Source organism: Zalophus californianus, chromosome 11, assembly GCF_009762305.2.
Source record: "Zalophus californianus isolate mZalCal1 chromosome 11, mZalCal1.pri.v2, whole genome shotgun sequence".
NCBI lineage: Eukaryota > Metazoa > Chordata > Mammalia > Carnivora > Otariidae > Zalophus > Zalophus californianus.
The window spans coordinates 85,513,221-85,535,166 of record NC_045605.1 but is presented as its reverse complement, the minus strand read 5'-3'; the positions used below and the strand labels follow the sequence as shown (position 1 = coordinate 85,535,166).

General features: G+C 35.1%; 1 protein-coding gene across 4 annotated transcripts in view; it reads right to left on the bottom strand.

The window, feature by feature from the left end:
* Nucleotides 1-712: 712 nt before the first annotated feature.
* QSER1 (glutamine and serine rich 1) overlaps nt 713-21,946 on the bottom strand; it is a 79,830-nt gene continuing 58,596 nt past the window's right edge. For 3 of the 4 annotated variants that reach the window (XM_027579268.2, XM_027579269.2, XM_027579266.2), the window contains 6 exons: nt 21,085-21,302; nt 14,448-14,585; nt 11,617-11,714; nt 7,572-7,724; nt 5,620-5,715; nt 714-4,421 (listed from right to left, as the gene is read on the bottom strand). In XM_027579268.2, coding sequence (XP_027435069.1) covers nt 4,281-4,421; nt 5,620-5,715; nt 7,572-7,724; nt 11,617-11,714; nt 14,448-14,585; nt 21,085-21,302 — 844 coding nt within the window. In that variant the 3' untranslated portion in view covers nt 714-4,280. Of the gene's footprint in view, nt 4,422-5,619; nt 5,716-7,571; nt 7,725-11,616; nt 11,715-14,447; nt 14,586-21,084; nt 21,303-21,946 lie in introns of all 4 variants that reach the window. The other variant, XM_027579265.1, reaches the window with a different exon arrangement.

Genomic DNA, 21,946 nt, shown 5'->3' with positions numbered 1-21,946 from the left:
TATTTGAATGACTAGTTTCTAAATGAACACAATTTTAGCAACCAATGGGGAATAAAACAGCAATGTTACAGAATTTTAAAACCTTTTTTGATAGAGATCATTGATTAGATTTAGTTTTGAACAACATAAGTCAAGGAATGAAAAGTGCTTTTACAATCAAAACTGGGGCGCCTGGCTGGCTCAGTCAGTGGAGTGTGCATCTCAGGTTGTGAGTTCGAGCCCCATGCTGGGTGTAGAGATTATTTTTTAAAGATTTTATTTATTTGAGAGAGAGAAAGCAGGAGCAGGAGGAGAGGCAGAGGGAGGGAAGAGACTCCGTGCCAAGCAGGGAGCCCGACGCGGGGCTTGATCCCAGGACCCCATGATCATGACCTGAGCCGAAGGCAGATGCTTAAGCGACTGAGCCACCCAGATACCCTTAGAGATTACTTAAAAAAAAAAAAAAATTAAGACACAGCAAATATGCTGAATATATATTTACTTGAAATACTGTTTTTAAAAAATCATATGAAGGTAAAGGCAGGATCTTATTATTCTGAAAATTAAGGAATCAGGATAAATTCGTTTTTACGTACTCAATAGCTTATATAGATTTGTTCCTAATAACTTTGTTTAGGACTTTACAACATACTATGTGTGGTGTGAAGAATTTATAACGTGATGATGCTTTTGGTTAATAGAATACCTCAGTTTTCGGTTCTTAAAAAAAAAACCACCTCAAAACATTCTGATTTTGTTGTTTAAAAAATTGTTTTCATTTTAATGATCTGAGTTAGTAACAAACAAATATACAAAATTGTCTTTCACATTTCCATACATTGTATTATGGACCACTTAAAACTCTGGGCTACAAATGCAGGTTTCTTTGTATCCTTAACTTCAATTATTGTCACTTATAAATAAAGGTGATTTTCGAAAACATGCATTTGTGAACATAGATGCCAAAAGTTGTACATGTAAGTTAATGTACAACCAATAGTGTACATTGTTCATTTGTGCAGTTATGTGTCAAATGCAATTGACACAGGTAGAAGCAGTTATCCTGGGACAGTTTACTCTATCTGAAAAGCATTTTTGAGAAGAAGATGGAACTACAGTTTAAAACAAAAATTGTATTCTACAAATACAGTAAAATTCACAACTTGCACATCTGAAGCAACTTTTGGGACCCAAAGCTGATTCAATAACCTTGCTGTTATATTGGTTTTATAGGTATATTTCCAAAATCATAGACTGGAAAAAAGCTGTTTTAACAAAAATAAATATATATATTAAAAGGGAAGTAAGACTTTAAAAAATGTGAGGAAAGCTCTGAAAAGAGTAATAAGGTATGAGTCACCTGTAATTTTCACTTTTAAAAGTTTTAGAAATTTAAAGAAATTTAGAAACTTAAAGGTAATCTGAACATTTTCTAAGCTGTTTTAAATTAGGATTTTTCCATCCCACCAATGTTTTCTATTTGATAGTATAATAAAAATATGGACGGTTTCTATTGTTGACTTACCATGATAATTCATAAGTCATGATAAATTTGTGACTTCATTAGAGGATCAAATAAGTGGAAAACGGGTTATCATGAAAATGGGAACAAGGAAGCCCATTCTATAACCACTAATCTGAACTACAAATAAACATCAACACAAAATGATTTTTTTATATTAAATTATTTCCAGGTATCTGTAGGGAGGAAAATCCAATCTTCCTTAAAAATGTTTTCCTGGGTGGTGGCAATATGTGCTTTACCTCTTAAACTCTATCTACAACCTAAAATTATTTCTATATTATAAATTTCAAACTCCCTGGCAAGGAATGTGAATGCTAACCAGCTAGGTATTTATTCAACTTCATACAAAGAAAGGACTCATGAATGGACATCGTAATAAGAGTCCCACTTTTTGCTAAGGCCCAAGTTTGATGTCCTTGCCTATAATATATAATATATGATCAAATGAGAGAAGATGGTGCAAAACAACTGGGTCTCCTTCAGGCAGTTATCAAAGACTTGGCCTCTGATATTATGAAAATACTTGTTCTACTACAATGAATACAATTACCAACATTTTGAGGGGCAACTGAAGTTGAAAAGGAAATGGGTTATTTTCTATAGGAAACATAAGATCAACTTTAAGAAAATGTCCCTGTTTTCCATGGGCCTTACGAAGGAGATGTGGCTAGTGATTTCGAACATGTACTTCAAGTGTTACCTAAATGCATGACAGCTCTTAAAAATGTTTAACCATCAATGATTCAGAAAAGTAAGCTGGGGGGAGTAAAGACATGTACGTATAACACTACATTAGGAGATGTAGTTACCTACTCTGCACTTCGTAAATGAAAGAAACCAATTCTGTCCAGAATCATATCAGAAAGAAATATGGCTGCTTCCTACTCTTCTCCAGTTAGCAAAATCAATTTTATGATGCTCTCACTGCTGAGAAGTCTCATTTGAGTTAGGCAAAATGAATCTAATAGGTTACTTTTGTTTTCAAAATAAACTGTTTAAACTGGTCTTTTTAAAAAAAGTTTTCAGAAATGGAATATTTAACCATTGAGAGAAACTTCTATTAGTACCTTGTCTAATGGCAGGTACAATGATTATTTGATTAAGGATTATTGCTTTTAATAAGATAACATCAGAAATAAATATGTAAGCTTAACTCAAATACTCATTTTCTACTCAATGCTACAATGTTTCATTCTCAAATCAAGTCACATGTTATCTTTAATTTTTTGCCAGTTTACCAAGGTTTTAAGTATAAGAAGTTGGCCTGTTAACTCAAAATCAAGACAACAGCAATGTCCACATAAGCACGTCTTATTTGGGCATTGAGCAGGAACACTGCTTTCTTGATAGGACTTAAGGCACTAAATGGTGGTAAAATAAACAAAAAGTATGATGATTAACAACTTCTTTAGAATCCTAAAAAAGGAGATCGTTTAGAAGGACACTAGTAAATCTTTTTCTCAAACAAATAAGGCATCCTGTTGGCAAACACAAATAAAACAAAAGGTCATGTTGAACCTAATACATTCACTGTCTCAGCTAAACTACTTGAAACACTAGCTATCAAACTAAAGAAAGCTACAACAGCATGTATAAAAGTTGGAAAGGCACCAAAAGGAGAGTTCTACCACTTCCAGTTCTAAGAGTTAGGTAAGCTGTGTTTAACACTGCATGTCGCCTATTTATAAATTTTATTCTTCCAAATGTATAATGGTGGTTAATTTTGATTTTGACAAATTGGTTAATCAAGTACTAGTAAGGAATCGATTTTCATGAATTAGAAAATGACTGCAGTGTCTAACACAACTCCACTTATAAAGCTACACTAATTCTAGTACTGAATGCATATTCTGGATAACACTGAAGCAAATCCATATAAACAAAAATGGTTACCTCAAGATAGAATTCACAATAGAAATTCAATATATAACTAAATAAGATTTACTGAAAATAATGAAAAGTGTAGTACAGATACATCAAACATAATTATAACCACATTTTCCTTGTGAAAAATACAACTATTAGTGAAATAAAATGTACAATTGAAAATTTTTCCAAAGGAAAAAACAGTATAAAGGAAAATACTTTTCTTTGAGATAGGGAAAATAGTATGTCATTGTTTTTTTTCATTACAATATAATTTGACACAAAAAGCAGTCCTAGAATTGCACCAATTCCACATCCAGTTTCCTGAACATGTTAAGAGTAAAAGGAGTTCGTAAAGCAGAATGCAGTTTCTGAATTTCATATTTTAAATTGAGGATATTCTCATACAAAATGTCACATCACACCAGATCTGTTTACATAATGTACAATACTTTCCATTTTGTGGCCAGACACAAATATAAACATAGGCGTTTGGTGCCACCTCTCTTTCGTTCTGGTGTTTAGTCAGAGTCAGGAAAAAAATAATCAAGTTACTGAAGTGTTATCTCTCAAGCAAAAAAGAAAAATTATATTTAGTGCATGCTTCATCATTTTGTCAAAAAACATTTCTGAAAATAAAACTCAGTTACCCAATGGTTTACAAAATAGAAAAATCATTCATTAGGATAAAAATGTGGTGGGATTTTAGGTCCATTTCCAAAGGACTGACTTCCTGGGCAGCACGACTGTCCTTCAGCAGAGGTCATCAGTAAGTTCTATGAGCAAAGCAGGTGTGCCTGCAGGAGACCACCGCTTCACATTCACTTATCTGAGGCCCTACACCCGCTTTGGCCCTCCATCTCTGCCAGTTCATTAGTGCTATAACACAGACGGAACTTTCGTGGAAATGTTAGGAACATTTCTGCTGTACATGATTTAGAAGTTCTCCGAATTTTTCAAATAGGTCTTCCACCCATTTTACATTTTTCATACAAAGTTGAACAATTTCTTCCTGTCCTAAGTCTTCATTTCTTTTCTGCACAGAAGAAATCTAAAATAAAGAGAATGACCATATTAGCTTATACTTATCACTTTATGAGCTCTTCATAAGGGTTTATGGTTTCTGTATCTTGAATGAAAAGGATTTTATGAATACACCTACAAATACTGATTTAAAAAAAAAATTCCATCCGTGGAGAATGATTATTTCGTATAAATTTGGGTGAAGTCTAATCCTATCATTTTTAGCTCCATGAGGGCAAAGAGGAAGGCTAGAAAAAAAAAAATGGTTCAAACTTCTGAATTCCTTCCTGTGTTAAAAGCTAAGTGACAAATTTTGGGGTGAATTCTGCAATTCAGAGCAATGTAAAAATAGTCACCATATTTTGCATGACAATCTTTATTTTCTCCTTTGCTAGGTTAGATTTATGAACATCTTTCCACCGATTATCACCAAATACATCAAGTGTAGCCTCAATCCAACTTAACTCTTAAACAGCTGGTAGTGCTGATAAAAAAGTCCAGTCCACAGCCATTTAAGCTTTGAGGAACTTGATCATTCTATCCCACCCACGGGGCGCCTGGGTGGCTCAGTCGTTAAGCGTCTGTCTTCAGCTCAGGTCATGATCCCAGGGTCCTGGGATAGAGCCCAACATCAGGCTCCCTGCTCGGCGGGAAGCCTGCTTCTCCCTCTCCCTCTCCCCCTGCTTGTGTTCCCTCTCTCGCTGTCTCTCTCTCTCTGTCAAATAAATAAAATCTATCCCACCCACAAAATGGTATTATTGTCATATATAACTTCTGAGCAACTTAAATTATGATACGTAAAAGTTACAATTAAATTTTAACTATCATTTCTTCCTGACCATGCACAAAAACCCCTTTCTCAGCAATTAAGTGGGAGAAGGCCATTTTAGTGATAAGGAAGACAGCAGGATATCAAAGCAGTGACTGAAGTGAATTAAAGCAGGATCATGATGGATTATGAGTGAAGAAAATGAAATCAAGTACCATTTATTATGGAAATGTAAAGCAAGCATAACAGCTTAAAAACATTACCACTTACAGCTCTGGAAGAGCCTCAGATTAATATGAGCAAAACACATAACAGACTCAGAATAACATTATTTACAAGACAATATAGACACATGTATTTTTTAACAATTCTCTTTAAGACATTAAAACATACTATAGCTATAGTCTCCTTAAAGTTCAGAAAAACACTTCTTTTTTAAATAAATGAAAAAAATTACCTCATCTTTACATATCAGATAAACATGATATTTATAATGATGGAGTGAATGATACAAAGAATACAGCTGTATTTTCTCTGGATCAACAGCAAACTCCTATAAAAAGAAGAGTTTATAGTCATATTTATTTCATGGAATTCTTGAACTGTGAATACTTTTACAAAAATACTAGACCAAAAGTCTTAATGGAAATTTTAAAAATAAATGACTAATATGGCTAGATATAGGCTTAAATATAGACAAGAGGCTTATTCAAAATAAGAATTTAAATTGTAGGGGCGCCTGGGTGGCTCAGTCGTTGAGTGTCTGTCTGCCTTTGGCTGAGGTCATGATCCCGGGGTCCTGGGACCGAGCCCCGCATCGGGCTCCCTGCTCAGCCGGAAGCCTGCTTCTCCCTCTCCCACTCCCCCTGCTGTGTTCCTTCTCTTGCTTTGTCTCTCTCTGTCAAATAAAATCTTTTTTTAAAAAAAGAATTTAAATTGTATTTTAGAATCTTCACTTTTTTTCTGAATATAAACACACAATATTTCAAAAAAATTTAAACAGAAAAATTTAAACAGTAAACATGTAAGATGACTTATAAAGTAAAAGAATCCTATAATCTCTTGCTTCAGACATAAATAAGGTTAAAAGCATGGTATATATATTCTTCCATATTTTTCCATGTATAACATGTATTAATGACACGAATTCTGTAATGGGAAGGAAATCCTACTACACATATTGTTCTGCAACTTTATTTTTTATAACTTGTTTTTAACCTAACTAAACCTTGCGTCTTTCTATTTATTACATATAACCCCCTCCTGCTAAAAATTACATGAGGGCAGGGCATTCTGACCATTTTTCACAGTTGTATTCCTAGTGCTTAGAACTGTATTCAGCACACAATAGGCACTCAAAACATTTTACTGAAAGAATGAATGAGTCTCTTTTTAAAAATTACATAGTATTGGGGCGCCTGGGTGGCTCAGTTGGTTAAGCGACTGCCTTCGGCTCAGGTCATGATCCTGGAGTCCCGGGATCGAGTCCCGCATCGGGCTCCCTGCTCAGCGGGGACTTCTCCCTCTGACCCTCTTCCCTCTCGTGCTCTCTATCTCTCATTCTCTCTCTCTCAAATAAATAAATAAAATCTTTAAAAAAAAAAAAATTACATAGTATTACATTATCTGGATGGCTCTTTATTTATCCAGTTTCCCACTGGTGATGCATAACTGGATTGCTCTTATAATTAGGCAATGAGCAAAAGCATACATTTTTATGCATTTGTGAATGTGTTTCTACAAAATATATTTTTGACGTGAAATTGATGTTGCTAAACTGATTTCTAAAAAGGCAGTAATTTAGACTATGTTTGAAAATGAGTGAATTCCAATTTCAATAATTTTGCAGATATGGAATATTGAATCTTATGGAACATGTGCATACTTACCTATATGCATTTGTATCCAATGACAAAAAAAATACAGAAAATATAAATATAGGCATCAGGTAATTCCTTGCCTATTCATCTATTTTAAAAATCTGCAAGCACTGGGTGCTTGGGTGTCTCAGTCAGTTAAGCATCTGCTTTTGGCTTAGGTCATGACCCCAGGGTCCTGGGATGGAGCCCCACATCCAGCTTGCTGCTCAGAGGGAGTCTGCTTTTCCCTCTGCCCCTCCTCCCACTCATTCTTTCAGTGTCTCTCTCAAATAAAATAAATAAAATCTTAAAAAAAAAACAACAAAAAAACAAAACTGCAGGCACTAACTACATGCAGATACTGTGCTGGGCAATGGAGAAAAACAAAGTAAGACCGAGTATCTGTTCTTTGAGCTGGAGCTGCTCATTCCTACCTGAAAAGACTTCACAGTTAATAACAATACAGTAAAGTATTTGCTCATTTCAATATTTTAAAGAGGAATTATATTAACTGGAAAAGGTGTAATTATATCAAACCATATATACTTACTTGTGCAGATTTGGTGGTTGTTTTAGAAGTCCTTAGAGTTTTCTTATTATAAGTTTTGCCATTCATTTTGATTTTAGAAATAGTAGAACCCCCACTTTTTGCTTTGGAGTCTCGAGTAATTATTGTTAGTTCGGGAAAGCTTTCTAAAGCATTCTTTAAAATAAAGCAAAAATAACTGACATCAGAAGAAAACTAATCCAAACTACTTCCAGCTATTTGAAAAATACAGAAATATATACATACATTTATATATAGTACACACATATATAGATGGGGTATGGTAAATATATACAATATAGAAATACACCTGGGTATTAAACAGAGCCACAAATTCTTTGTAGCTCCTCCATCATGATGTGGAATCTACTTCCTCATCCCTTGAATCTGGGTGAACCTTACTTTATGACCTGTTTTATGCCAATAGCACATGGCACTGTAGGGACTCCTTAACAAGCCAGAGAGTTCTAGAAATGCCTCTCTGTGGCTTCAAAGTAGGAGAAAGAGGGACACAGGTTTCTTCAAAGCTCTACCAATTCAACCACTGTCAACACCCTGACTCTTGGCCAAGCCCTGCTATAAAGAACGCATCTGATTAGATGAATGGGATCTCTCCCTGATGAGAACAGTGAAAACAAGTAGCATTATAATACTTCTCTGGCTTCACCACCTCTCTGCTTCTTTTGACCTCAGTTGTATGAATTCATGAGTCTAAAACAGACCCTGATGCATTTTCTGGCCACAATGACACAGTAGTTACTCACTGATAACTTAGTGGCCATGTGGCCAAACCAATTCTAGGCCACTCATTAAAAGTCACTGGCATATACATCAAAAACTAATGATGTGATGTATGGTGATTAACGTTAACAGTAAAAAATTAAAAAAAAAAAAGTCACTGGCATATTTTGCCCTTACCTACTTGGCAAATCATTTGGACATGAAAAACTACAAATAATAACTGAATGATATTTGTAGCTAAATTTAACTAGTTTAAGTACTGTTTTAAGGGGCACCCGGTTGGCTCAGTTGGCCATGGAGATTACTAAAAAAAAAAAAAAAAAAAAAAAAAAAAAGTTGTTTTAGAAGATTAAACTGAGTTAATACAATCATTTATTATTTTGACACTAAAAGGGTTCAAGTGCTCCCATTATATTTATTATTCAGAACAGAGTTCCCATTTGATAAGCTACACTGTTTTATAAACAGTTACAACCTTTAGAGCCAACTCTCTTCCAGACTCTTGAGTTCTCAAGCACTTTTCGTGTTAAGACGCTAGCTAAAGATGTTGGAAGCACATGGATTTCAGAGCAAAACAGAACATGATTAACTTCAAAAGGCTTTAGGATTCCCAAAATTACTGAGATCATGTTAATGGTGTTAATTATTTCTAATGAATAGAAAATCTTTTAATCTTTTATAATTTACTATTTGTAGTATTTTACTATTTTAAAATCATATAGTAATACTGTGCATGTATTTTGGCTTTGAAATGCAAGTTGCTAAAATGAAAATAATAAAAATAACTAATTCAAAATTAGAAATTTTGTGGTTTTTTTCTTTGAAAGTAAGAATATGAAAACTAATTTTTCAGTTGTTCATCATAAACTATTGCATAAGCCTTAAATACCTACTGAATCTATTAAATTCCTAGTGGTAGCTTTATTTTAATACAAGTTATTAGAGAACTGGTTTAACATTTCTAAATGGCTAGCCAATGGGTGGCTTGGCTGGCTTAGTTAGTGGAGCATGTGACTCTTGATCTTAGGGGTGTAAATTTCAGCCCCACACTGAGTGTAGAGATTACATAAAAAAATAAAATCTTGGGCGCCTGGGTGGCTCAGTTGGTTAAGCGACTGCCTTCGGCTCAGGTCATGATCCTGGAGTCCCGGGATCGAGTCCCACATCGGGCTCCCTGCTCAGCAGGGAGTCTGCTTCTCCCTCTGACCCTTCCCCCTCTCATGTGCTCTCTCTCTCTCTCATTCTCTCTCTCTCGAATAAATAAATAAATAAAATCTTTAAAAAAAAAGATAAGCTCTTTAAAAAAATAAAAAAATAAATAAAATAAAATCTTTAAAATAAAATGGGAAGCCCAAACTGGTCATTTTAAAGATTTAGTAAATTTTTAGAAAACACATATAACAGCATTCTCTTCTCTGCAGAAAATATGGCATTTTCCAAATTTCATTTGATGACAGCAGTTAAGCCGAAAATACTGGACTAGGAGTCAGTAGACCAGATTCTAAGTACTAAGTTTCATACTACCTTTTGACTTTTTTTTCTTTGCAAGTGCATGTCAGTGAAGAATATAGGACTATTAGTAGTTTGGTGTCATTTAAATTTGATTTTTTTTTTTTAAAGAAAACTCTGCACCCAATGCAGGGCTCAAGCTTACAACCCCCAGATCAAGAGTCACATGCTCTGTTGACTGAGCGAGCCAGGCACCTCTGGTGAGATTTAATTTTGAACTCAAATCTCAGAGCTTTAATTTTCACCTAGCTAAAATGAAGTCAGCTTTCACTTTTATGTGGAGTTTAGATAAAACAGGGATGTGAAAAAGCTATACAAATTACCCGAATGAGTTGAAAACTTATATCCACACAAAAACCTGCACACAAATGTTTACACAGTAGCTTTCTTGATAACTGCCAAGATAAGGAAGCAACCAGGATGTCCTTCAGTACATGAATAGATAAACTGTGGTATATTCAGACAATGGAATATTATTCACTGGTAAAAAGAAATGAACTGTCAAGCCATAAAAAGACATGTTAGAAAAAAAATCTTTTTTTTTTATTTTTAAAAAGCAAGCTCTATGCCTAATGTGGGGCTTGAACTCACAATCCTGAGATCAAGAGTCATATGCTCTACTGATTGAGTCAGCCAGGTGCCCCAGAACCTTAAATTCTTATTAGTATTTGAAAGAAGCCAATCTGAAAAGGTTACATATGATATGGTTTTCAACTATAGGACATTCTGGAAAAGGTAAAACTATAGAGGACAGTAAAAAGATCAGTGGTTGCCAGAGGTTAGGTGGGAAAGGAGGGAAGGATAAATAGAGCACAGAGTATTTTCAGGGCAATGAAACTACTCTGTATGACACCTTAATAGTAGGTAACATGTCATTATACTTTTCTTCTTCAAAGCAACAGAATGTACACCACCATGAGTGAGCCATGCAAACTATGGACTTCAGGTTAGAAGGATGAGTCAATGTAGGTTCAACAATTATGACAAATGTACCACTCTGGTGGGACATGCCGATGATGGGGAAAGTTGTTCATGTGTGGTAGATGGGAACTCTCTGTACTTTCTGCTCAATTTTGCTGTAAACCTAAAACTGCTATAAAAATAAAGTCTCTTGATAAAAATAAAAAGCTATACAAATGCATAAAAAAACTTCTCCCAAGGTAGATATGATCAAATGATTCTAAATGTTGTATGTTATACTTTCAATAAGAAAAGCTGGAAATTTTTGACTACGAAGTAGCTTCTATGATAAATTTTGTGTTTAGATTAGCTTTTTGTTGTTCTATATTTCTGATAACACCAAAACCAACTTAAGAGTTCCAAGCTGTATTAACAGATATAACTATATATATCTGCCATTATGTTAGGATCAGTTTTTCCTCAGATACTGAGTAAATCAGGCATGTAAGGGAATTTTGATAACTATGCTAAGAAAAGGCCAATTCTAATTATAGATGAAATATGAAAATTTTGAAAAGGTTTAAAAGAAAAGTGACTGAAATTTGGTAGTTTAAAGGAAGTACTTTTGAAAACATCTGGAAATTATGTAGAAGGAATTCTAGATGCATATAAAAGCCTAAAAAATGAATTTAAGCAGTGAAAAGCAAATGATTAACACTAAGAATGGGCTTAATAAAATAAAAAGACAAGCTGAACAGACTCATAATGAATAAAAATCAAATTTTCATTGGGTGAAAAATTGTATAAAACTGAGAATGACTTTCATAAATTTCCTGCCTATTACACTTAAGGCTATGATTGCCAGTGAGTTTGCTAATAAATCATCTGAAGGAAATACCTTGAATGACTGATCCAAATGAAGATTCAAAAGAAGTCTCTTTCGGTTATCGTTCAGCATGCTATCTATTTTTTTCATATGAGGCAAAAGTAGCTCGTCTAAAACAAGATAAAAATTTATTTTAACAGGATAAACTATCAACACAAAAACTTGTAAAAAATCCAACTTTTCCTCAAAGTTAAGACATTAAATTCATGGGTATATATAAATATTACTTTTAAAATACTGGACATGTAGCTTTCTGAACAAAAGCTAACTTGAAAAATAGGTCTGCAATAGCCAAGTGAGAAAAAAGCAGCATAGTAGAATGACAGGATCAGAAGTCCTGGGTTTTAACCTTGTCTCTGCTACTAGAACTGACTGATGACAGCTAAGTGACCAGTAAGCAAATTGCCTAATTTCTCTAGACCTCATTTATCATCCAAATAATATTACAAAATATAGATTTACCTGACATTATAAAATTCTGTAAAATACCAGACACGATTTTTTTTTTTTTTTTTTAGCTTTTATTTATTTGACAGAGAGAGAGAGAAAACGAGTGCACAAGCAGGGGGAACAGCAGAGGGAGATGGAGAAGCAGACTCCCTGCTGAGCAGGGAGCCTGATGAGGGGCTCGATCCCAGGACCCTGGGATCATGACCTGAGACAAAGGAAGACACTTAACTGACTGAGTCACCCAGGCGCCCTCCCAAGTATGATATTCTTAATTTAACTGTAGTTTGGGCCAGAGAAAACGTAAGGGAAGAAAAAATGATCAAAATCCAGTTTCAAAAACACAAGAGCCAAAGAGTTATTTCAGAAAAGGGGAGAGTAAAAGTAGATAAAGATTTCTAACTAAAACTTTTCACTTTCTTTTTCTAAGGAAACTTTAGAAAAACTTTAAGCTCCTTTAAGAAAAGCACTTTCGGGGCACCTGGGTGGCTTAGTCATTAAGCGTCTGCCTTTGGCTCAGGTCACAATCCCAGGGTCCTGGGATCGAGCCCCGCATCAGGCTCTCTGCTCAGCGGGAAGCGTGCTTCTCCCTCTCCACTCCCCCTGCTTGTGTTCCCTCTCTCACTGTGTCTCTCTCTGTCAAATAAATAAAATCTTAAAAAAAAAAGAAAAGCACTTTCATCAGACTATTAATTACTTTTGGTGCTGTATTAAATATTTTAGGTTACTAGATTATTTATTTATCAGCAAAATAATGTATTTCATAATACTAATCACCTTTAATAACCTTTCTGAAAATGTATATATAATCCTCAGAATCTGGCTACTAATTTTGTACCTGGATAAAATGATTCTTTATATTTGGAATACAAACATAAGCACAGTGACCAGCAAAAGAACACTTCTAATTGAAGAAAAAGTCCTTAGTGAGGAATGCGTTCTAAGGTCACTATACCACACCTTGATAGTTTTCTTTTACCTTTCTAGCAGTGATTAAATCATTTCAAAAACTGTAAGAATTTACATTTCACAAAACAATGTTGTAAACATTTGTGGATTATTTTTAAAATAGAACAATTAATGTCCTTCTCCCTTATAGCAAATGGAGAAAAATCATAAAACAATGATAAGCAATAGAAAAAAAATCAATTAAAATACAACTACCCAGGAATGACCAGTACTAAGAGATGTGTATTCTATGATGAAAAGAGTTTTGATTGGGTGAAAAAAACATTTAATGGCAAAAATGCCAACCTGGGGAATTAACTATTGGGTTTTAATTATGGTTATTCTACCATTAACTTGTTCTATAACTCTATGAAATACATTTAATCTCTTTGAACCTTAGTCTACAAAATAAGTGTTTTAGACTAGGTAATCCCTAACGTCTCTTCCAGCTCTACATGATTCTAAACTGACTGATGTACAGATTACTGCCTCTGATTTTATGGTCAAAAAAATGATGGACCAGAAATTAGACCTTGGATTTTAATCCTTTCTTGGTTACTTGGAAATTGTGGGTTTGTTTTTTTTTTTTTAATTGTGGGCTCTTAAGCAAGTCACTTCTATGAGCCTCACTGTCTTCATCTACAAAATGGCTGTGTGAATTGTTTTGGGATTAAAACAGAACAATGTGTATTAAAGTATGTGGAAATAAAATATGTATTATAAGGCACTGCTGTTGAAGTATATTGTTAGTGATTTTTCTTTGTTACTATCTTTTGATCATACATGCATACAATTCATTTTGATAGAAGGGTAATGGAAACTGGCTCATTAATCCTTCTGTTCCTTTTTTTCAGTTGTCCTTGGAGAATGCCATAGTAGCTGAGGGGTAAATATTAGTGAGCAACATTAAATAAATGAATCACCAGTTTATTTCAGATATTAATTTCATCTCTTTCACTATAAGAAAAAGTTATTAAAGGAAGAGTATAAAGGACTAATATTAATGAATATAACACAATGCATGCATTGTTTTACTATTAATTGATTAGAAAATAATTATTCTGTGATGTATCTTTTACTAGACACAAATATATGATTTTATAATCTTTATACCACTATTATCCAGTTCATCTTTCCAATTATCAGAAAGTATAATATATTGACATCTGGACCTTGCGTGTAATACAGACACTTAGTGAAGACTTGTGGGTAGTTATATAATTTTTCCATGTGTAGAAATCAATAAAAATACATTCAGTATAAAGTTGTTCAAGTATTGACAATTCATGAATTATAGGATTACTTTATAGAATAAATATCATGGATTTGTGAATTGACAATGTACAGATATCTGTTATAAAATCCATATATTAAACATGTAACTAACAGACAAGAATAAAGAAGATCCATGAAGTACTACCAAGAAAGTACTACTTAGCAGACTGTACCATTGCTCTTCTCTAAGGCTTGCATTGTGTCAGGATCCAAAGCAATGCTAACAAGCAATTCCATGTAGCTCTTAAAGGTTTCCTTCATTGCTCTTGTGTTCAAAAAACGAGTGACAAAGGGAGCTGGAGGATCAAATTCTGGGAGAGCAAAAAGATGAAATATTAAATATCCTTCCTGATAACTTCAAAAACACTTTTATTTATAACAAGAACCTAGAAGCAGATAAAAGGTTGTAGGTAAAATTTCTTCAAATTCAAGTTTTGCCCATTTGGCTTTTAAAAACACCCTGGGTTAGAGATTCTCAAAGCTGGTTTGTACATCACAATCAGTAGAGAGCTTTTAAAACAAAACAAAACAAAGAACCCAGATTGTTGGACTTACTAAAACAGAACTTTTGGTGGGGGTAGGCAGGTAGGGTGTGGTAGCAATAGTAATGAAGCTTAAATATTATACTTCTAAAGGTTCCCAGGTGACTCTGAAGCCCAATCTCAGCCCAGCATTTGTAAACGTCAGCACCATAGGAAACTGTTTCTTTTCCCCTGGCCCCACCACAGACATCTGCCATCAGCTTGTGCTACTCCAGAACTCATGGTTTCCCTAGATTAAAGAAACTATAAGACACCTAACATGTAAGTTAATATACAGTTATCTCTTCTTTTTTACTTCTACATTTAAATTATGCAAAATTCTGGTTTAGAGCCAAGGCTTATACAAAAAAAAATTTTTTTAAAGATTTTATTTATTTATTTGACAGAGAGAGAGACAGCAAGAGAGGGAACACAAGCAGGGGGAGTGGGAGAGGGAGCAGGCTTCCTGCTGGGCAGGGAGCCCGATGTGGGGCTTGATCCCAGGACCCTGGGATCATGACCTGGAGCCGAAGGCAGACACTTAATGACTGAGCCACCCACGTGCCCCGAAATTAAAAAAAAATATATAAAATAGCTCATGTAGAGAGAAAATTTCACTGAAATTCAATGGAAAAAAACTGCAAGATTAGAACTATCTCAATTTTTACTTTTTTCATTCAAGTACATAACTTGTAAAAAAAAAAAACAAAACCACAGGTTCAAAATGGTGTCACCTTAGGTAAAGGCCCCAAGTCAGTACACCACCAAGACTTAATACACCTAACTGTAGTTTCAAGCCCCCAGAAATGTAACCATTAACCAGTTAGCACTAGGAAATTTACTGGTCAGCACTAGGAAATTTACTGATAGACCCCTTTCATTTCACCTTAGGAGGGCCATCTTGCCTAAACAATGGATTTTTTGCTAATAATTTAATTTTTTCCACTCTCTACCTTTAAAAACCCTTCCTTTTCTGTAGCCTTTTTGAGGTCCCTCTCCTTGCTCGATGGGATGCTGCCTGATCCATGAATCGAATAATAAAGCCAATTAATCTTTAAAATTTACTCAGTTGCACTGGTTGTTATTAACAAACTATTACCATAGCCTGTAATAGCAGTTCTTAAAGTATGGTCCCAGGACCTTTTGGGGTTTCCCCCCAAGATCCTTCTTCTGACGTTAAAATTGTTTTCATAAAATGTTAAATGTTATTTATCTTTTTCACTCTGTTCACATTTATAAAAATGACGGGTAAAACTACTGGTGCCTTAGTTAGCACGAGTTGAGGCAGTGACACCAAACTATACTAGTGGCCATATACTTTGCCATCTCACTGCCATGCATTTTAAGGGGGGGGGGAAGCCAGTTTCACTTAAAAATAGTCCTGGGGGCGCCTGGCTGGCTCAATTTGATGGAGCATGCAACTCATGAGGTTGAGGTTGTGTGCTTAACCCCCATGTTGGGTAGAGATTACTTAAAAAGAAATTAAAAAATTATAAAAAAAGAATAGTCCTTGGTGAAGCAGTAAAAATTATTTGTATTAAATCTTTACTATTGAGTAAATGTCTTAACATTCTGTGTGATGAAATGAGAGGTACACAAGCACTTCTGTTATGAAGTATGATGGTTATCTCTCGGAAAAACATCTATGCAATTGTTTGAGTTACAAGATGAACTAGCCACTTTTCTCCCCATGGGACACCATTTTCATTTAAAAAGATGATTGACACACACATTATGCCTATTCAGACTTGGGTATTTGGCAGACTTGGTATTCTTAAAAATTAATGAAGTGAGCCTGCCATTCAACGAAAACAATTGACAGCATTTGCTGCCAATGATAAAATTTGAGGTTTCAAATGAAAATTAGAATTTTGGAAAATGTGTATCTACCACTACGAGCTTGACAACATCCCACTATTTAAGGAGTTCACTGATGAGATCAGTGGTAGTATTAATAAGTGTTATTTTTTTGATACTGTAAAAATGTATGACCTAAATGTAAGAGCTAAATCATGAATCTCTTAGAAGAAAATATAGGGGTAAATTTTCATGACCTTGTATTTGGCAATGGATTCTAAATATGACACCAAAAGTCTAAGCAATAGAAGAAAAAAGATAAATTTGGCTTCATAAGAATTTCAAATTTTTGTGCATCAATGGACACTATCAAAAGTGAAATGTCAACCTACAGAATAAGATAAAATATTTTCAAATCACGTATCTGATAAGGGTTTAATATCTAGTGTATATAAAGAACTCCCACAACTCAAGAACAAAAGGAGAAATGACCCAATTAAAATATGTGCAAAAGATCTGAATAGACATTTCTCCAAAGAAGATAAGGAAATGGCCCGTAAGCACTTGAAAAGATGCTCAACATCATTAGTTGTTAGGGAAATACAAATCAAAACTTCAATGAGATACCACTTTACACCTACTAGGATGGCTACAATAAACAACAACAACACACCAAAACCAAAATATAACAAGTATTGGTGAGGATGTGAAGAAATTGGAACCCCATGCATTGCTGGTGGGAATGTAAAATGGTGCAACCACTGTGGAAAAGTTTGGTGGTTCCTCAAAAAGCTAAACATATAATTACCATATGACTCAGAAATTCTACTCTAGATGTATTGAAAAAAAGATACAGATATTTGTATGCCAGTGTTCACTGCAGCATTATTTACAATAGTCAAAAGGTGGAAACAACCATGTCCATCAATAGATGAAAAGATAAACAAAATGAACATACAACGGATAAACTTATAATGGAATAGTATTCAGCCATAAACAGCAATAATTGTGAAAACATGCTGTAACATGGATGAACCTTGAAAACATGTTAAGTGAAATAAGACAGGCATATTTATATTAGATATTTAGAGTAGGCAAATTCATAAAACAGAAAGTAGATTAAAGATTACCAGCAACTGGGGGAAAGGGAATGGGGAGTTACTGCTTAATGGTTACAAAGTTTCTTTTTGGTGTGATGAAAATGTCCTGGGGATAGTTGTGATAGTTGCACAACAGTGTGAATATAATTAATGCTACTGAACTGTACACTTAAAAATGGCTGTAACAGCAAATTTTGTTATATTTTACCACAATTTTTTAAAATGTGGAAAAAAGTGAAACAGAATATGTACATTAATGAGCTAACATATTTTCACATGACCAATGGATAATGTTACAAAATCATTCATGGATTAAAGATACATTCGGGGGTAAGACAAACCAATAGATTTTTAACGTAACAAGCATGAAAAGTCGAAAAAACTACTACTTGTTAAGTTTATAAAATAAAAAACTTTTGAGTATCAAATAAAAATATTCATACTTGTCTGAAAATTAAAATATTTTAATTAAAATATTTCTCCCTTTCCCAACTACAAATCTATACAAAGCTGGGTTTTCCTTTTTCTTGCTTTTTTTTAAAAGACTTTATATTTATTTATTTGAGAGAGACAGTGTGAGAACACAAGCAGGGGGAGAGACAGAGAGAGAGGAAGAAGCAGACTCCCCAGTGAACAGGGAGTCTGATGTGGGGCTCAATCCCAGGAACCCAGGATCATGACCTGAGCTCAAGCAGATGCTTAACTGAGCTACCCAGGCGCCCCAAGGCTGGGTTTTCTTTATATACTTTAGCTGAAATAATAAATGTAGAAGCAAATATGAAAATGCTACTCTTCTAAAACTACTGTTTAGGAAAATACAGTTGTTAAAAAAATATTAATATGCAATGGGTTTATTTTATATTTTTAAAAAAATTTTATTTATTTATTCGACAGATAGAGCACAAGTAGGCAGAATGGCAGGCAGAGGGAGAGGGAGAATCAGGTTTTTGGCTGAGCAGGGAGCCGGACGTGGGGCTCGATCCCAGGACGCCAGGGTCATGACCTGAGCCGAAGGCAGCTGCTTAACCAACTGAGCCACCCAGGTGCCCCTGTAATGGGTTTATTTTATATATTTTTTAAAGATTTTATTTATTTGACAGAGAGAGACATGGCGAGAGAGAGAACACAAGCAGAGGGAGTGGGAGAGGGAGAGCAGGCTTCCCGCAGAGCAGGGAACCCAATGTGGGGCTCTATCCCAGGACCCTGGGATCATGACCTGAGCCGAAGGCAGATGCTTAACGACTGAGCCACCCAGGCACCCCATAGTGGGTTTATTTTAAATATATTTAAAAAATTTGTTTTAATTGATATTTGGTAAATATAAATACATAAAGCCCACAAAAACACAAGTGTTTTGGAATCTTCAATAAATCTGAAGATTATAAGGAAGTCTTCAGTTTTGAAAACCACCAGCCTATAAATCTGTTTATTATCAATATTTGCCTTTTTAAGAAGCACTAAAAATGCTTACCTATTAGTGACACCTAGTGGCCACAACTTGAGTTACCAATAAAGAAAAATTTTATCTTGATGTCCTTTGAGGAAGTGGTACAGTTGTGTGCACATTCAGAACCCAAAGCACTCTATTCTAAACAGTAAGCGGAATGCTAACTGCAAAGACTACATATATTGCCTTCCACACATACTCAAAGCACTGAGTTTCTTTATAAATTCTGATGTCCACACTTTCTAAGTAGCTTTTAAAAAACAACACACTTAAAGTAGACTTCTGCACTGAAGACTTTTTTTTTTTTTTAAAAGATTTTACTTATTTATTTGACAGAGAGAGACACAGCAAGAGAGGGAACACAAGCAGGGGGAGTGGGAGAGGGAGAAGCAGGCTCCCCACCAAGCAGGGAGCCAGATGCGGGGCTCAATCCCAGCACCCTGGGATCATGACCGGAGCCGAAGGCAGACGCTTAAGGACTGAGCCACCCAGGCGCCCCTTAAGAAGACTTTTTGTTACAATTCTATTTCTATTCAAATAAGCTTTAAGATGCGCTCCCAAGCAATGATACCTGTAATGTCAGAAGCCAACCTGGCCATCAACCTCAATAGCACCCCCAATCCCAATTCATCATTCATGTTCAGCCTGAATTTCTTATGTGTCCCCCTCTTCCACACCTACTGCTGCAACTTAGGTTCAGACTTTCAATTTATACCTGAACTATGACATCTTATAATTCAAATTCCAATTTCACCCTGTTTGCTCCCTACTTAAATCCCTCCAGGGACTCTCCTGGGCTTATAGGATCCCAGGCTTTTCAGCTTTAGCCTGGCATATGCAGCCTTCCATCAACCTTTCATCTTTTTCTGCCTACCTCCAACTTTATGCTCCAGAAGAAGGGTCACCAATTTTTTTCTGGAAAGGGCCAGGGGCAAATATTTAAGGCTTTAATGGTCATATGCTCTCTGTAGCAACGACTCAAATCTGCCACCATAATAGAAAAGCAACTATCTGAAAATATGTAAATGTATTCATGTTCCAATTAAAACTTTACAATAGGCTGTCAGTCAGATTTGGCCCACTGGCCACAGTTTGCCAACCCCTGCCCTAGACAGAACTTCTTGATGTTTCTTGCGTATATTACATACCAAGCTTGATGACTAATGGAACGTGTGCTGGTATATTCTTGTGTTTTACAACTAAGGTTTAGTTTCTAATAAAGTAAATACATCTATATCTACATCCAGCCTACAAAAATGCTTTGGTGTCTTCAACAGTTTTAAGAGTATAAAAAAGTGTTCTACAGTCAAAAAGTTTGGTAACTGCTGATCTATTTCAACCTTTTCATTTTATAAAAGAGAAAACTAAGGCACAGAGAGGTTACCTAGCTTAGTCAAGGGCAGCTGGTTGGCTAGGGGCAGATACCCAGCAGTATGCATGATATTATATAATAAATATATTCCATATATACATAAGTACAATTATTATATATATATTACTATATTAACTACAGTTTCAGAGTTGCTGCTTCCTAGACTCATTTTACTCTTTTCTTCTGGCATAAACATGGACTCAGATGTTTAGAACAGGACTCTTAGTATAAATTATCTGATCTAATCCCCATCCTATCCAAAGAGGTGAGATAACTGGCATTAGTATGCTTAGAACTAAAAACAGTCTTCTTTCAGTTCGCTGCTTTTTCTACAAGGTTGTATGTGTGGGCAAACTGTGCTTTCAATTAGTGTTCAGGGAATGTGAATTTGTGTTTGTATGTACATATATATCTATGTATGTATGTATTTTTTGAATTTATTTTTATAAAAGCCTAGGCTGAACCTAAATCCCCTGAAAAATAAAACAATTTTGAATTGTGAGCATTACTCCTTCTCTCTGTTCATGTAGATAATCTAAAGTTATCGAGGTATTCATTTCATGGAGAACTTACCCTCATCATCACTACTACTAGAATGGATCTCAGGAGAGGAGTCAGATTGGGATGATGAAAACTCTTCTTTCCATTTCTTCCGTTTCTTTGGTGGTGGCTCAGCCTTTACTTTCAGCTGTTTAACTTTGGGTTTCACGGAAGGGGCTTTTGTAGTTGTAGTTTTTGGTGTTGGAGGATCAGAAGTTTTACTGCTACTACTTGGCTTAGCCTGAACAGTTCTGCAATGTTACAGACAAACTTCATTAACACACTGAATTCTTGTCAAATTAAATGAATTAGACCAAAAATGAGTAACGCTAGTGAAGAAAAGTATATTACTTCACCAACACCTCCAAAATGAAGTCCAAGTTCTATATATCTCCAGTGATGATTCCCCCCTCCAAATTCTCCTGAAATACACTCTTAACCACTGACATTCAATATTCAGTTATTAAAGGAGTATTAATTCAATCTCTGTTTCTCTCTCTCCACTCCTTCTCTCCCTTTATGAACTCATTTTCCTGCAGATGAGGCTGTACAACCAGTGATCAAAGGCTTTGGGAAGTAATGCATGATACACCCTTGATAGCCACATCTATCTGACCATCTGAAACCCTCACAGGCTCTGGTGGAACCAGGTTTTGATGTGGAGATCCAACTATACCTGTCCTAGAGCCCCTCAAGATTTTCTGTGTTATTTCTGGAGATTCGAGTGGATAAAATTTCACCATAAAAATAAGGTGTGCTGCTTTCAGTAAGCTGGAATCTTAATCAAACTAGACCTTCTTAGCACTAGACTGAGAATATCTAGGGTCATACCCCCTTGTCCCATACAGATTACAGGAATGTGGCTAGGTCATTTGTCTTCCAGATTCATGTTCCA